Source organism: Lepidochelys kempii, chromosome 13 (assembly GCF_965140285.1).
Source record: "Lepidochelys kempii isolate rLepKem1 chromosome 13, rLepKem1.hap1, whole genome shotgun sequence".
Lineage (NCBI taxonomy): Eukaryota > Metazoa > Chordata > Testudines > Cheloniidae > Lepidochelys > Lepidochelys kempii.
The window spans coordinates 4090427-4108357 of NC_136392.1; the positions used below are offsets into that span (position 1 = coordinate 4090427).

General features: G+C 41.0%; 1 protein-coding gene across 8 annotated transcripts in view; it reads left to right on the forward strand.

The window, feature by feature from the left end:
- The window catches only part of RTEL1 (regulator of telomere elongation helicase 1), a 120027-nt gene that overhangs the window by 19958 nt on the left and 82138 nt on the right, over positions 1-17931 (forward strand). For 6 of the 8 annotated variants that reach the window (XM_073308887.2, XM_073308894.2, XM_073308886.2 and 3 more), the window contains exons 11-17: positions 264-302; positions 2163-2241; positions 3279-3376; positions 4223-4278; positions 11114-11188; positions 13422-13503; positions 17737-17869. In XM_073308887.2, coding sequence (XP_073164988.1) covers positions 264-302; positions 2163-2241; positions 3279-3376; positions 4223-4278; positions 11114-11188; positions 13422-13503; positions 17737-17869 — 562 coding nt within the window. The remainder of the gene's footprint in view (positions 1-263; positions 303-2162; positions 2242-3278; positions 3377-4222; positions 4279-11113; positions 11189-13421; positions 13504-17736; positions 17870-17931) is intronic. The other 2 variants (XM_073308889.2, XM_073308892.2) reach the window with 2 other exon arrangements.

The window sequence follows — 17931 nt, forward strand, 5'->3', positions numbered from 1 at the left end:
ACATGAGATAAGGAATCAAGAGGAGAAAAGTAAATAGAATACAAAAGATGTAGTTGTATGAACACTTGAGTCTAGCCTTCAAAAACTGTAATATCCAGAAAGGCAGTCGGCAACAATAGTCTCACTTGGAGAAATGAAAAATGCAAGTTGAAAAATTAATGTGAGAAAGTTGGGATTAAGTTAAGAAACAGTTGCCTCAAATGCTGCACACTTCATCTAATCCCTGTGCAATTAGGAGTGAATTGTTTTTCCCTCTCAAACAGGGCTGAGCATGGAGCTTGAAGATATAGCAAAGATAAAGAGTAAGTACCATTTCTTCTGTTTTGAATTATCTCAACAAAATTGCTATTGATACAATAGGAAAAAAAAGGTGCTCTGGGAAATGATTGTAAATCAACCTCTTTCCATGGCACCCTTTGACAGCTGTCAGGCACATAGTTGAAATCTTCATAGGGAAGGGTCTTCTGTTTGTTTTAGAGAGAAATTTTGTCAAGTGTTCTGGTCCTTTGAGCATTCAGCCTTTTTCAGTATAGCTGAGAGGTTTGTATAGCTGGGAGAAGAATGCCTCCTACAGCTAGTTATTTTCACCATTACAAGGACTTTCCAAATTTTGTAGTCCATCTCTCTTTTGGTGGTGTATTGGTTGTATCACTCCGCTGCAACGACAATTCTGCCAGCCAACAGCTGAATTAGTACTAAAGAGTTTGACCTTAAGTAACGTTTTTCATCCCACCAAAAAACAATACATGTTGGAATAGAAAAGAGCTTTGCTGGCAATAACAGAGCAGCTTTTTGAAAATTGATCCAATAGCACCTTGATTCTGGGAACACTTCCACAATGTTTGAGGGCAAATGGTTAATTTGCAACCCCTGCAACAATGATCTCTCTTCTGATTGTTCATGTTGCCTGGGCAGTGCAAGGTGAGTTTGAGATCTGTAATCCTGGGTTATGGCATTAGGAAGTACAATGGAAATTTTGATAATGTTTTTAAACTCAGCAGGCCAGAAAACTTCAGGGTCCCATACATTACCAAAGTGACTCCAAGGCTTTGTTAAATGGGGGATTTTGAACATTCTTGTTGCCAGTAAATATTTTCAAATGCTTAGTTCCACAGTTCCGTCCTACAGCTTCAAATTAATCACAGAAATTACGCAGCATGGGCTAGACAATATTTCAGCTGTTTGGATGAACTGTTCATATTGCTAGCTTTGCCTGTTTGTGGGGCTCTCACTTAATCAGAATACTTCCTTCTAGTAAGCGAGCAGGAGATCAGCAACAGTAGTTCAGAGTGTCATAGAATAAAGTGGCATGTAAAATCTCAGTTTACTGTGTAATTGGATGTCCTCAGTATAAAGTTCACTGTTATGAACAGGCAATATGGGTCAGTGGATAGAACGCTGGAGTGAGACTCCAGAGAGACATGAGTTCTATTCCTGGCTCTGCCACTGGCCTGCGGGATGACCTTCAGCAAGTTATTTAATCTCCATGTGCCTCAGTTTCCCCATCTGTAAAATGTGGATACTGACCTCCTTTGTAAAGTGCTTTGAGATTTACTAATAAAAGGTGCTATCGAAGAGCTAGGTATTATTATGCCTTGTTTCTCTTACCTGTTAACTATTGATGCTCCCATGGTCACATAACCCTCATCTTCTAGGTTCAGCTATACAAATATGGTGACCTGCCACTGAATTAAAGAGGTCCTTAGTGAGAGAAATTTGCGAAGGTGTCAGACTGAGTGAAAGATTGTGTATTTATTAAAATCTCACGTAGTAGCCAGTTCTCTTAGGTCTGAGAATCCCTTGTAAATGCAAGGAAATAGGCAAACATACATATATTTTACTTTCCTACATAAATTATATCTCACAGGGATGTTGTGAGGCTTAATAAATGCTTGCTAAGGACTTTTGGATGATAAGTGCTCTATAAATATAAATGTTTAGAGGTTTTAAAAATTAAACATTTGAAATAACTTAAAATTTATATTTCAGCAGTTTTTAAAATATTAGGTTGGGTTACAGAAACAAGATAATAGCTAGGTTTAGGGGGAGTAACTAGGTGACTATCTTTGTAACAAAGGCCATTCGAAAGAGCTCATTTAGATGAGTTCTGAATTTTTCATTTACTGAAAATTGAACTGTTTTCTCCTTTGATTGCCTTAAAGGAATTCTTCTTCAACTCGAAAATGCTATTGATGCTGTGCAGCTGCCAGCTAATGGAAATGGAGTCACTAAAGAAGGGAGGTAGGTGCCAATTGGTGCTCTGAGATTGTATTCTCCTCCTCCTTAGAGTGCCTGTATGTTAGGAGAAGAGACTTCTGGCCTAATGAGTCTGTCTCCAATCTGAGTTTCTCCTCCAAAGTTCCATATGAAAGTAACACCATTATCTGAAACAGGAAGCCTCCAGGACAGCAAGTAGCAATACGTGTTTAAAAGGCATATTAGCTGTTAACATTAGTAATATTACCCTAGCTCTGGGATCCAGCTTTTATTATGTAACTGTTGCTCTACACACACAGTATATTCAGTGGGTCCCCATAAAACATTCCCCATTGTACTTGCTTACTTTCATGGTATTTCAGTAATTTATGTTTTTAAACTCTGAAGAGCATTTCAGCCTCAGATTATACTAATTATGAAATCTAACAAATGTGACCCTAAATCAGTTGACCCCATGCCTTTAGGAATAGCGAGTAGTTTGTTTATTATACAATGCTTTGAATACAGTATTATCCTACTGTGATTGGAATTTTACTGTTTAGCCTCTCACTATTTAGTAATAGCAAGGTCCAACCATGTTGTAAGCTGGAGACCACAGCTCCTATAAAAATAATAAGTTAAAGTTTGGAAAGTCTGGCATGGAGCGGGTGGGTGAATAATAGGGTATGTTGAACTGGACAATGGTCTTTATTTGTTTCCGTCAAATGCTGGCTTGTGAGATACTGATTCATATTAAGGTACCAGTGTAACTATGTTCTGGTTGATGTACTTCAGGCTCTCCAGAACTGTTTGTAAACCACAGGAAATTATGTGTTGTAATAAGGTGTTCATGAAAAGTAATTGCAAATGATGTGGTGGTGAAAGTCATTAAGCTTTCAAACAAAAATATCCCAGCATTATCTCAGTTAATCTTGTAACAAAGTAGTTACTATTTTTATTTACCCTTATTGCTCATGGAGAAGGGAATACCGTGAACTACAAGGGCAAGGTATTGCTGTTATTAAATAATGTAGGGTTATTTGTAAAGTTTGTCCAATTATATTTTTCTTCTTGAATTGCAGCTACATCTTTGATCTGTTTGCAGAGGCCCAGATCACATTCCAAACCAAAACCTCCCTCCTAGAGTCGCTGGAACAGATTGAACAATTTCTATCAGGCCGTAAGTGTAAGCCTGTCACTGTGGCTACTATATATAGTTCTGTAAGTTACAGATGACGGCAAATGGAAGCTTCCATATTTTGGGGGCATAATGAGAAAGGGAGAATGAGCGCTATTCACCTAATGTTCTTCCTGTATTCCCTTTGCATGGGAGCAACATTAATTGTGCCACAGGCTTGTGAAGAGGCAGTTAAAAGTGAAAAGGCAGCTGTCATAGTTTCAGCAAGCGGAAAACTGACAATTTTCAAATTGTCAATTCTGAAATGCCTGTTTATGTGCATAGTCTGCAGGATCTCTCGAAGTGCTTCACTGATATCACTCAAAAGTGCTTCACTGATATGCTACCATCTTAACTGGGCAATAATACTCAGTGGGAGGTGGTCAGGTGCTTGTCAAGGGGCAGGAAGCCTTTCTACTCCTAGAAGGGAAATGGCATAAAGTTCCCTTTTGAAATATCTTATAAACAGCTAGTATCCATTATTTCCAGAATTCCAGACTCTCAGTTTAGAGAACCTCCATTGAGATTTTGTCATTGATTATTAATGTATGTGAGGGGTATGAAAGCTAATTTACATTAGAGCTTCTCAGTGCAGGATGGAGATGGGACAAAATATTATGAAATCAAGTCATGCTCTCGTTGCACACCAAACTGCTGGCAATGTGCTGGTTTCGTTTCTTTTTTGTTATCCAATGATATTTTTAAGCCACTTTATTCATAATTGTGGTAGTGAGTGAGATGTGGATGTGTCCAGTGCACATTTATGTGTGTGTGCGCGCTCAGGTACGGGTATATATACATATGTACATTTGTCTACATAAAAAGAAGTTAATATACTGTCCTCTCTAGGTACTGGGATATTTACCAACACAGCTGGATTACATAAACTTTCAGACATTATTCAGGTAAATAATTCTGTGCTGCTTCCTCATTATAATTCTAAAAGATTTAAAAGGTAGTGGAGGATGTGGAAAGACACCAAAGCGGTCTTTTTTCTCTTTGAAGTGCATTTGTTTAACTCTTAATGTGCTAGACCCAGGCCAGTTGGGTACAGCAGAGTAGTCGAAGGCAGATATACTGGCCACTGGATAAGCAGTTTTCTGTTCCCTGACTGAGCAGAGCAGGGGCGGCTCCAGGCTAGGGTGGACACATGACTCCAATTAGCCTGCAAAGAGTCAGTTGAAGCTGTTAGGCAAATGAGAACACCTGGCTCCAATTAACCTGCAAATAGTCTGGTGAGGCTGTTAAGCTAATATGAACACCTGAGTCTAATTAAGGCCCCTCTGATAGTATAAAAGGGCTCACTCCAGTCAGGCCGAAGGGAGCCAGAGGAGAGGAAGTGTGGCTGAGCGGCTGGGTAGTGAAGACACCCTCAAGCCACTGGAAAGGGAGCCCTAAGGTAAGGGTGAAGGAGGAGTTGAGAGAGCAGCGGGAGAGCTTTGGGGAAGTAGCCCAGGGAAATGTAGCAACTCTGGCGGTGAAAGGTTGGCTGCCAACAGCTGCTGCCATTAGGGTCCCTGGGCCAGAACCTGGAGTAGAAGGCGGGCCCGGGTTCCCCCCAACCCGCCACTACAGAAACACCTCCTGGGAGGGGAAGACAGGCCCATCTCAGTACAGGAGGCTAAACTGTTCTGAAACAAGCCCGTAGGGACAACAGAGACTGTGGGTGTTCTCTCACCAACCTCCTTGTTGGCTTATGATGAAAAGGGCTCAGTAGACTGTAGAGAGAGAAGGGCTATGTTGAGGGTTGCAATGAGCCTCTGAGGCTAGCATAAACCACCTGGAAGCGCAGGACCCATGGGGACAAGGTCAGAGCTCTGCCACATTAAACATTGATGGGAGTTGGCATGCTACTGAGGGAAGAATTTCTACCTGACTATAGACTCAAACAGAGCTACTTCCATGTGGCTTGTAGTTTGGTAGTGTGTTTCAGCAGAGATTTCATACCTTTCACTGTAAGCATTAAGGTGTGAGTATAGCTGTTCTGGTTAGTTTTCTCTATTGAGAAATTGCTTCTACTTGTGTAATTCAGTGGGGCATATGGAATATGGGTGAGAATCTACTTAAAAACATCTAAATCGACACACTTCTAAATTTCCTCTGCATACAGAGAATAGTCTCTAAAGGAAACCTCTTTGTGAGTTTCATTTCTCAACTTCCAGGACCAGCTTTTCTTGGCATCTTGTGGACTGAAAGTTCATTTACAGGAAATACAGAATTGATTTGTGGCATTCAGAAGCCAGCTATAAAAGAGTTAAGCAGCTGTGTACTTCTGATATATGACATAGTAGGAAATAAAGGAAAGTAAAAATCCATTGATATTTCTCTGCACTATGATGAGATGGGGAGAGGCAATCTTAAACATTCATATATATATATATGTAAACGTCCCTTTTAGAGGTGTCAGATTAAAGTATGGTTCAGTTGTTTCTAACCTCCACCAGGAGGAGCTGGATCTCTGAGTTGTGCAAATAGCATGTTCAGCCAGCAGTATTTGATTAGAAGAGAGATTCCCATGAAAGAGTAAGCTGCAGTTGGGGGTGGGGGGGGGAATGTAGATAATCTTAACTCTGTTCTTTTGATTTATTTATTGAATGTAAGGAACTTTTAAAATAGAACAGCTATACAATGTTTTACAGCTACAGCTCAATAATACATCAAAAGAACATGGTTGAGTACACTGCACTAGCAATCTCCCTCCTGTTGCAGGACTAGAAAATATAAATATGTCTTTGAGGAAGGCAGTAGTTGCAAAGAGCTTAGAGGATACTGTGGATTGGTGAACTGAAATTCATTTCCTAGCTGACCTCTAAATTTGGCCAACGTTCTTGTTCTGAGCTATACAGACAAAGTACACAATGAAGTTTGGAGAGCTGAGAGGTCCAACTGAATAGCATCATAACTGTAATGTTTTAATTTTGGAACGGTTGCTGACATTTCGGATGGCGTCACTTTGTTTCCAGACTTTGATGACTTCACGGCAGTCTCCTCAATTGAGTCACTGTATGTCAAATTTAATTGGAACTTTCCCTGAAAGCTGATAGTGAAATTTGACTGAGCACACTCCCAACTTTTCCTTTTCCTTTTGGATCAAAACAGATTTTTTCCTCTGGCCTTTCATAGAGAGGTGGTGGTAATCCCTATAAAGATTTGTATACGTGTCTTGCTGCTTCGTTCTTGCTTGTTGCTCTATTGTTTAATATATAGAAATCATTGATAAATTCAGTGTAGACATTTGGACATCCAGGTAGAGATTCAAGAAATAAATTCAGATTGATGAGTGACACTTAAACTAAATGAAAAATCGATGAAACCAGTGACCCTGTATAGTCAGTAGTTGGCCTACTCCCACCTTCCACTCCAATGACCCTAAGGACTGCTGTAGTTGGTTGAGACCCCCCTGACTCCCTCCATTCACTGTAGCTCTATGGACTTTCCTTAGTGGCTAGTAGTCCCGTCCCGTCCCCCCTGCACCCCAGCAGTTAACTTTCATTCTTTTTACTCAGAAGGCATGTGCCACACAGACTTTTTCCTGGGAGAAGATGCTGCTTGTAAGCGTAAACTAAATTGTAGGAAGAGCAAAAGGGCCAGAAATACTAGTAAAGACAGGCAGGAGGGGGATAGTATTTCTGGCATTTTTGCTATGTCAGAGGGGAGTAGCATGAGGGACAACAGAAACATTTAACAAATTCTATGAAATTCACTTTATCTGAAAACTGAACTGGATAACTGTATGCACTGCTCTGCATTTTGTAACAGCATAAACCACTCTTCTTATGTGCTTTTTAATTACCAAAGCACCTTAATATGTTAACAGCCTTCTAATTCAAATGGCCTCCCCTGTATTTTCTGTCTGTATATAGTACCAGCAGTTAATTTTTTTTTTTTTTCTAAATCTGGGGAGGACAATATATGTCAGTCTGCAGTCTCCCTTCTTGCCAAAGACTTTATATGCTGTTACTTACTCTCGTCTTTACTGGGAATAATGTTACATTTTGTAGGCTCCAGCATTCCCTATAATTACACCAGATACTGTGCTCTTAAACGTCTTGTTCAGTGACACACACCATCAGGGGCTTGTTCACCTGCACATCTACCAATGTGATATATGCCATCATGTGCTAGCAATGCTCTTCTGCCATGTACATTGGCCAAACCGGACAGTTTCTACGCAAAAGAATAAATGGACACAAATCTGACATCAAGAATTATAGCATTCAAAACCAGTAGGAGAACACTTCAATCTCCCTGGACACTCACACAGACTTAAAAGTGACAATTCTTCAACAAAAAAACTTCAAAAACAAACTCCAGTGAGAAACTGCAGAACTGGAATTAATTTGCAAACTGGACACCATCAAATTAGGCCTGAATAAAGACTGGGAGTGGATGGGTCACTACAAAAACTAATTTCCCCCTGCTGATACTCACACCTTCTTGTCAGCTGTTTTGAAATGGACCACCTTGATTACATTGGCCTCATTAGCACTACAAAAGTGATTTCCTCCCCTTCTTGTCAACTGTTGAGAATAGCTCACTTCCACCTTAATTGAATTGGCTAGTTAGCACTGACCCCCCGACTTGGTAAGGTAACTCCCGTCTTTTCATATGCTGTGTATTTATACCTCCCTACTGTATATTCCACTCCATGCATCTGAAGAAGTGGGTTTTAGTCCACGAAAGCTTATGCCCAAATAAATTTGTTAGTTTCTAAGGAGCAACAAGGACTCCTCGTTTTTGCTGATACAGACTAACACGCTACCTCTCTGAAACCTGAAATGTTGCTGTTTCCAAGTGATGTACCTGAAATGCATTTTGTCACCTGTCCTTGGATCATTTGGCAGCATTCAAGTAGTTAATGTGTCTTCACTTCACTGGTGATTCTTGGAAACATAAATGGGAATAGTGAATTTCCCAATAACTGTTTGTTTGTTAGTTTTTCCATCAAGAATTGTATGCTTTGGCAGCTGAATAAACTCTCCCCCTTCTTCTAGAGTTGGAATTTGGCAGGAAGGGGTGATCTTGTTTTCTATTCTGTATTTTTCTAAGAAAAAAGAACTAGCTTCGTACAACAGAATAGGCAGCTCATTCATCACAGTATCTTTCCTCCCTCTTCCACCAATTGATTCCCCTCTTACCCTAAAAGGAATTAGCTTTTCCTCCTCCCAGCAGCCATTGTTTACTGGTCCGGCTGTGGTCAGCTGTGCTGCCAGAAAGAAGATCTCCAAAAGCACATTACAGAAAATGCTCCCCCTGGAGGTCACTTGAAAGAGCAGAATTAATGTATTAACCCTTCCTCTTGCATGGCAAAGATCGGAACAGTGGTTCTCAACCTGCTGGCCACTTGCAGCCCTATTAGCACACAGCTGTGGCCCATGTGACATCCAGAGGGCCATACAGGTAATATATATATTGTGTGGATGCGGCCCACATAACAGAGAGAGAGCTGCATATGCGGCCCACAATGGGTTGAGAACCACTGGATCAGACATAGAGCTGTATTCTGATCAGTCTGCCAGCTCCAGGCCATCAACACCTTAAACAACTTCTATCTGTACAATCAGATTTGGGATCAAAGTAGTGTCACACTGAGCTTCAGGTCAAGTACTGTTCTGAAACTTAGAACCCTGCTAAGTTGGATGTGTGGCAGGAACGTGTCTTGGTTTTGGTCAGCAGCACTGAGCTCAATGCCTCCTCAGCAGATGAATCAGGCTGCCTTTCAGACAGCAGTAGTGGATCTCATTCCTAACAGTCAATCTATTTGGGAACACACAGTTCAGAAGCTCAGCACAAAGAGGAGGTTTAGTGGGGAATCTATGGGATTTGTCATGTCAAGTTCTACCCACGTCAAAAGTGTACCAGTAACTTTGGGTTGAAATGAGCCTGTTAGGCAAGTGCCACCTCATCCAGAATTTACTCAATTTTGAGCACCTTAGAACCTTTCTTTGCTGCTACTCATCTACTCCATAGGAGTTGCTACTAACTCTCAATGTACCCAGCTGCTCCTATCATGTCTGGTGAGATGGGCACTCCTAAATTCTGGAAGCTCTAAAAGTGAGGCATTTGAATTCTGGTCCCTCAGATCACTGGGGCAGTAGAAGGTTGGTTTGTAAAGCTGAGCCGTTCATGTATTCATGTGTGTGAAATGTGCCCAGCTGTGTAAAGGTTGTTGTATTTCTATATAGGTTCAATAGATATCATGTGTATGCTCTGATATAACGGTAGCACTTTATATCCATCTATCTCAGTGAATTATAAAGGAAGGCACGTATCATTATCCCCATGTGGGGAAGATAAGGCACAGAGGTTGAATTGCTTGCCCAGTGTCCTACAGCAATTGAGTGGTAGAACCAGCAATAGAAGCTGGGATTCCTGACTCAGTTCAGACCCCTATTCTCTTGGCCTCAATGCTTCCTTGTCATATGACCCTGTTTTCAGAGCTATAACTTTTCAATTTATCATGTGTTTGTTTTTGTTAGGAAAAAAAAAAGTTTTTAAAGACATTTGCTAAAACCCCTTTTGGCCACAGGAAGGTTAATTTTCATTGGTTACGCTTTCCAGGAATGCTGCTTTTATTTTTTCTTCACTATTATGGGAAACGCCTTCCTTTTACTGTGAACTGTATTCTCATGAGCACTGTTAATGCCTTTTAAATGTCTCCAGAAACTTGGCTTACAATATTACAGTTATTCACCAGTGTTTATAACCAGCTATTTTTATTGAACTGATGCTGACCATCTATTTGAATTTGCAATCCCATATGTTTAATAAAAGCATTGTCATTTAATAAAATACATGAAACACAGGAAGAGTGGAGATGCACAGTCCTTTCAGAGCAGAGCTGATACTTCTATTAGTTTTGCATGTGGCATTTAGAGACTATGCTGGGTGCTGTGCAAATGGAGAGGTGGAAATAGGTTTGACAGCAGCATTTATTTTGCTTTTTTCTGAAAAGCCAATTGTTTGGTCAGTATGTCGTGGCTGAAATTTTAAGCACAAGTCAGGAAATTCAAAGGGATTTTTCTCAAAGCAGCTGTAGCCTGCATCATTGCCAGCTTGTGAATTTGTAGAGTGTTTCTACTCATCATAAAATTAATCAAAATCATATTCAATTGTGTATAACGTAGAATCGTAGAAATGTAGGACTGGAAGGGACCTCCATAGGTCACCTAGTCCAATCCCCTGCACTGATGCAGGACTAAATATTATCTAGACCTTACACATGCACTGTTACTTGTGTTGCTTGCATAAATTTGGTATTTGTTCACACAGATGGCTCACTAGTTCTGTAACTATCCATTTGTGCTTGCAAATATGTGTTTTGTGTACTCTGGTGCTGTAATTCTGTTCGTAAAAATAGACAATGGTGACAATTAGGACAAATTTGTTTAAATACTAGCAAACCCTTTTAGATTCTGGTTTTACATTTTAATACTTATTTTTCCCTTTTACTTAATAGTGTCACAGGTACTTTCAACTCACAGTGAAGTCCATATGGGAACCTAAAAATATGCTAGAATTTAAACATATTTGTCCTGATTGTCAAAGATATTTTCACCATTGCGTCTTATTTTTTTGAACAGACTTACAGCACCTGAGTATAAAAAACAAATACTGAAAGATATAAAGATACTTAAAGTTATTGCAGCAGCAATCATTTTGCATAATTGTTTGACACATTACTGATTTTGCTGGAGGCATCTGTTAAAATTTTCTGTGCTTTATCCATCTGTTTCTTAGATTGTTTTTAACACTGATCCTCCAGAAGGCACATCCAGCTCCATGCCAGTTCAGTCAGTATCCAAGTATTATAAGGTATGGGATGCTTGATGTGTTTTGGCACTCTCTCTTCCTTTCTGGTGTTTCATGGATGGGCTGTTGTAGTCAAGAGCAGATAGTGCAGAAATCAGTGGGAGTGGGCAGTGTAACATCAAAGTATGTTGTTGAATTCCAGGAGATGAGGATGTATAAATCCTACAGGCGGGAGCCAAGGGGATTTCAAGTCTTCGAGTACTGCTTGAGATTAGAATCCATTGCTCAAGTTCCAGGAAGAAGGGAACGTCTGATTTTTAGCTCTTAAATTTCTCCTAAGAACCTAGGAAGCAGGAAGATGCGGCAATTGTGAGTTATGGGAAAACTTTGATGCCACATGTTTTTGTTCGAGAATTAGGCCAGGTCTACGCTATGGGTGCTACAGCGGCACAGCTGCAGCACCATAGCTATGCTGCTGTAGCATCATAGTGTAGATGCTTCCTGCATTGATGGAAGGGTGTTTTTTTAAATTGCGTAGGAACTCCACCTCCCTGGGCCGCAGTAGCTAGGTCAGCAGGAGCATTCTTCCATCAACCTAGCTGCATCTAAAGCAGGGGTTAGGACAGCACAGCTGCGGTGCTCAGGGATCTGAATTTTTTACATCCCCGAGTGCCATAGCTATGTTGAACTAACTTTTAAGTATAGACTAGGCCTTAATATATTCCTACACTAATCTCTTGGGTGGCTCAAGTTTTGCAGCCCCACTTATAGTCCTCTGAATACCCTTTTTATTCACAAGGCTAGAGTGGATTTCATCCTCTTCATTCCAGCATAGGGAGTCCATGCATCAAAGTGCATTTGCTTTGAAAACAGGACACTCCTCTTCCTTCATGTTTATCTACCAAGAGAGAGACATACTTCACCAGTAAAACTGTCAAATCCCCCCACCCCCAAAGAATTGGACATGTGCATGGAAAGGTTTGAAATGAACTGTCCTGCACAGAGTTTGGGAAGTGCTAAACTTGATTCCTGTGACAAAGAACTGAATTAACTATTACACTATTTATTTTTCTTTTCCCATACGAAATACAGTAAAACCCCATCTATCAAAAGAGAAGAAGAGAATGTAATTTATTCTGATAAATGGAGATGGGATACACTTACCTTTCAATGCAATACCAAATGTTAGGACACCTCTTAATTTTGGATAAATGGGTATTTTTGAATGAGGGGTTTGCATAAACCTGGTTCCTACTGCATTTGGTAAATTGAATTGTGTGTTTAATCTTGGCAGATGCTCTGAAGGTATTTTGGAAAGGGTCTGATCCTTTGAAGCATTAGATCTCCTTTCTTTAGACTTTGAGGATTGCAGACATCAACACTTAGCCTCCCTGTTGTCTGGCATCACTTTCTAATTGTAGCACGCAACTCTCAGGCCCCTTTCCCACCTGCATTCTCTGTGCTACAGACTCCTTTTGGTAGAGAAATGTAAGACATTAAAATGGTAAGGCTGTGGAAGAAATTCTAGCCCAGTAAACCTGCCCTCTTTTGGCTGATCTTAACCCTACCTTCTTGCATTTTTAACAAACCCCCCTCAATCCTTTCCTTCTCCAGAAAGAATGTCTGTCATTCATACTTTTAGCATCAATCACTTTCCCTGACAGTTTACTCCATGGGTTTACCCCACATTTGAAATTATTCTACTGGTCTTCCTCCTTAACTCCAAACTGCTAATTTTTAGGTTGCCCTGTAGTTTTTGATCTCTTTACCTATGTGAACATTTTCTTTTGGCTTTTTCCTTTGCTTTTATCATTTTGAAATCATCTGAGGTAGGGTCACTTTTCACCTCAAATGAAGAAAAGCCAGTCTTTCTTCCTCAGAAATTTTATTCTCAAGACTTAATATTTTTGTTGCCCTATATACACCATCTCCTTCGAATAATCTTCTCCTTGTAAGTCTGTACACTGCTTTCCAATGGGAGGTAACAAGAGCCATACTAAATAATTGTATTCTTTGCCTTTGCTTTATGCAACCCAGGAAATCCTGCTCTAACAAATTGGTTCAAAATGGCAGTTTGGGTGGTGGTGTGTTCCTGTAGTTCTTGTTGGGTGGTTTTTTTGAGGGGGATGGGTGGGAGAGAAATGAGGAAAGGCAAATACCAAACACTGTAAGCATTCTAAGAACTGCTGGTGAACCTCAATTATCCAGGGCTGGACCCAGGCTTATGGGGGTGCAGATATCTAATTTCTGCAACAGTCTGTGGGAAGATGTTGTCATGTACCTATTTTTTCCACAGGTGCACATTCATATGGATACCAGTAATCAGAAAAAAACCCAGAGGACAGACCTGTGGAGTTCATCAGTAACAAAAAAAGAAGGTGCAGGAGTGGGCTGTGATGGGAGGTTAATACAAAAGCCGGTTAACGAGGCCTTCCCTGACTTAAATAAAATAAATACTGGAAACTGTCCGAGTGGTTGAAAATGCTAGTACAGCAAGTATTTCAGTCTGCAGTGTCTCACGTCACTCAACGGGGAGCTCTCTGGCAGGCTAGGGAGTGCCATCTCAGGGCTGTGCATGAAGTTCCACAAAGTCTTCCTTGAATGTAAAAATGGCTGTGCTGGGTGGGAAGGCAAAACAGAGTAGCTCCTTAGGGAACTTTGTGGGCTTGCCTGAACACAAATTGCACTGCTTTAACTGTATTAAATCAGTTAAATTGATATAAACCCTCTAGTGTGGACACAGTGAAATCACTTCAGAGGTGCTTAATACCAGTACACCTGTTCCTCTGTAGGAAGGGAATAAGCTATACTGGCATAAAGCACTGTCCTTGCTAGAGGTTGAACAGGTATAACTATTTTAAAAAAATCAGCCCCTTAACTGAAATAGTTATACCCATACAAAACTGTGTTGACTAGCCCTAAGTGGAAAAAGTACCCATGGTGGTTGGGGGGAAATACTGAGATTTTGCTCTTGCCTTTAGTCTTCCTTGTTGCACGCTTTTCTGCTGTTAAAAGGTTGATTAAGACTGCAGCACTAGCTTTGTAAGACTTAACTTCAGGAGCCAATAAGGTGTGAGGTTAATTGGCTCCTTGGAATCTTTGCAAGCCAGTGCAGTTATTTGTCTTTTAACTGTCTTTGTAGCATAAACTGCTGCTCAATGAGCCTTGAAGGTTCTGAATTATAGTCACTGTCCTTCTGTGTAAAGCCTGGTATTAAACAACAGGTCAGGTAGAGTTGTGGTGTCTCTAAGTGGCAATGGAAGTACATTACTGGGGCATCGTCTGCATGGGCGCAAACACAGAGAACTGGGTTTGCAAGCTTACACAGTGGACACATTTTTGATATAACAAATAGAAGGCAACACCTTGGCCTTTTTCTATGTAAAACTATTTCTAAGAATAAGTTATTGTTTATATAGAATATGTCTACACTGCTGTTAAAACCCCACAGCTGGCCCATGCCAGCTGACATGGATTTGGGCTAAGGGACTGTTTAATTGCACAGTAGATGTTATTGGGCTGTAGCCCGAATTCTGGGACCCTCACAGGGTCTTAGAGTCTGGGCTCCAGCCCAAGCCCAAATGCCTACACTGCAGTTAAACAGCCCCTGAGCTGGAGCCCAAGTCAGCTGGCACAGGCTAGCTGCTGGTTTTTAATTGCAGGGGTAAAGTACCTGTAAATGTTCTGAGTTGTTATCTCAGTAGAAACCTTTCAGTTCTGGCTGCAGCACTGTAATTGGTTGTCTCATTCTAAGCCCCTATCATCAGGCTCTTGCAATGTGCCAGAAAAATTACCCTTTGGAATTAAATCTCCCATGCTTATTTTACTAGAGGTGCCATGCCAGTTAGCAGCATCACAGTATCAATATGCTCTGTGAGGTAACCCTCTTGTGAGACCTCCATACTTAAGCACAACTGGGTGCTGTCATGGTGGATCTTCAGCCTTAACTGTAAATTTTAAGCCTTTCATGACTAAATAGGGTTTTCTTCTGTTGTTGTTACTACTGCTCCTTATATCTTGTAGCTGGCACCATCTCCAGTATAACCCTGCTGCAGAACTAAACACAGAATTCAGAAGCCAAGTTTCTCTCTGAACTTAAGGCTTTCCCCCAAGCCACTAAACCAGCTCCAAGTTGGATTTAGTGAGGATATAGTCTCCCTTTTAAAAAAAAAATTATATATATCCGTTAATCAGAGCAAACAAAACAGACCTTTTGACAATCTCTGGTTAGAGCATTAAGGTTCAAAAGTTATGTTAGAGTCCCTGTATTTAAGTTTCCTACAGAAGATGGTACACAGTGCTAGAAGGAAATTATTTGGTTGTCTGGAGGCCTCTCTAAGGATACATCTGCATTGAAATTGGAAAATGTAATGTCCAGCTCGAGGAAACATACCTGCACTAGCTGGATTAGGACTAGTGAGCTAAAACTAGAAGTGCAGCCTCAGTAGCCTGAGCCGTAGGAGGGGTAGCCGCACAAGTACGTACCTAAGATCACAGATGGAAACGTACTCTGGGTAGCTAGCTTGTCCTCCCACTCTCTGCATAGCAGCTACACTGCTATTTTTAGTGCACTGGCTTGATAAGTGCTAACACATATTTCCTTGAGACGGAAATTACACTTCCATTTCCAGTGTAGACATGCATTAAGAGTTTCTTGTTTTGTTTTGTCGGTATCTGGTTTCATAATTTTGGCACTTAACTACTGGAGGCTGTTTGTTTTTTCCAGGTAGAACTATTCATCTTGAGGCCAAAAACCAACTTATTTTTAGGATTATCAGTAGTCATAGCACTTCAGCTAATGTTTTTGGACTGCCTCTTCTAAGTATTTCAATGAAATAAGTGTTGACTTTAGTGATGTCAGTTCTAAATGTTATCATGGTTCTCTTATAACTTGCATGTTTTGTTTTCTTTGGATATTGTGTAATCTTAGTTTTCTATTACAGGAATTCTCCTCGGAACAACTTCATTGTGAGGGGTCGGGGGAGGGGAAGCGGAGCAAACTGGGCCATTTGTTTTGGTTTTGTTTTGTTTTTTTTACGTTGTTTGGGTGTTTTGTATACATCAGCCTTGCAAAATTGTCACGAAAATCTTCCACAGTTTACCAGGGACAAAATATTTTCTTTACCTCTCCTTCAAAACAAAAAAATTACTCATGACGAACTAGTTAGTAGACGTACAACATATACAAATCCTACAGATGGCAAAAATAGCCAAAAGCAAATATTTCCTCACATAAGTGCTGTAATGCTCCTGTTAGGATAGTCTGTAGGAATACTGTCAGGTGCCTGAAAAGTGTCGCTTTGTCTCGGGTTTTATGGGGATCTGTCTTGGCTCAGCTCACTAAAAAGAGTTCAACACCTTGGGCTAAATTCTGGGTTTGGGCTACCCTTAAGCTCAAAAAGTCACAGTTAGTTGAGGAACCACAGACTGTAGCTGTTGTGGTCCAATCCTGGCTCCTCCAGAATCCATGGAATTGACACTGTGAAAGCCCCCTGCATGTTCAGAGACAGAGGATGTTTCAGGGGTGGGCTTAAGAGTTGAAAGGGGGTGTGTCCTCTCTCTAAGCCTCCCTCTCTCACCTTCAGCATCCTCCTCACCTGGGATTACCTATGCTCCTTGCGTGAGTGTGTCTACTCACCTTGTGTGGGCAGACTCCCAGACCTATCCAGATACAGGTCCAATTAGAGACTGCCTCCACCATGCTAATATGCACCAGTTTTGGTGTATAGTGAAGAGGTTTGCTCACAGTCAACATAAATCTCCAAGGATTTCAGTATCTCCTGGGTGTGTTTGCCCAAAGGGCTGTGTGTGGGAAGCAGTGCAAAGAATAAAACATAGGTTTAAAATAAGTTTCCCCCCTCTAATGATGGGTACTGAGTGACTCACTTGAGAAGCACAGCTTGATCAGGGTTGGAAGTTTTCAGTTAGCTCCCCTAAAGATGTAGCAATTACTGTCTTTGGATCAGGAGGGCCTAATTTAAGGTATGTGTAATGAGTGACGTATTTGGGATCTTCAACGGTCTCAGGCCTTCCTTCAGTCACTCCTTATATTCAAAAGTGATCTTGCATGCTTTTCGATCATGTTGCCAGGATGGATAAAAATACCCGAGCACACTGTGCTCTCACTCTCCATCAGTGTATGAAGGGGTGCACATCTTGACCCTGATGCTGCCTGTGGGGATGCCCCAGAGATCCGTGGATTCATAGGATTGAGCCAGTTCTGGGAACTTCTCTATACATGGTGCCTGATGTGATGCCATCAACCTTGGTTCTCTGGTTCGCAGAATCGTCCTTAGTAGACTGTGTGTTTGATGAAGATAACAGTCTCTTGTTGAAATTAGAAACTACGGAAATTTGGGTGGGTGTTGACCTTTCAATCCTGCTTTGAATTGGCAGACTTAAGTTCAGAGACAAGTTGAAGCACAAACCCCAGGTCCAGACATCCCTAAACAGGTATGAAAGCTTAGCTCTAGGTTCTGGTTTTGTTGTTTGTGCCCATCTCCAGTTATAGAACCTCAAACTCTGGTTTGCACCACGCGCAACTCAGACACATAGTCTTCACTGTATAGACAGATCTCAGTTCTTAGTGTTTTATTTTCTATTTGATACAGGAAAGATCTTGAGCTACTGGTGTTTCAGCCCCGGGTACAGCATGCATGAGCTGGTCCGTCAGGGAGTCCGGACAATCATTCTCACTAGTGGGACCCTCTCCCCACTGTCCTCCTTCACCATGGAAATGCAGATGTAAGTTAATTTCTTTGTGTGCAAATAAAGTCATTAGATGGCATTATTTACTGTTTGTAAGG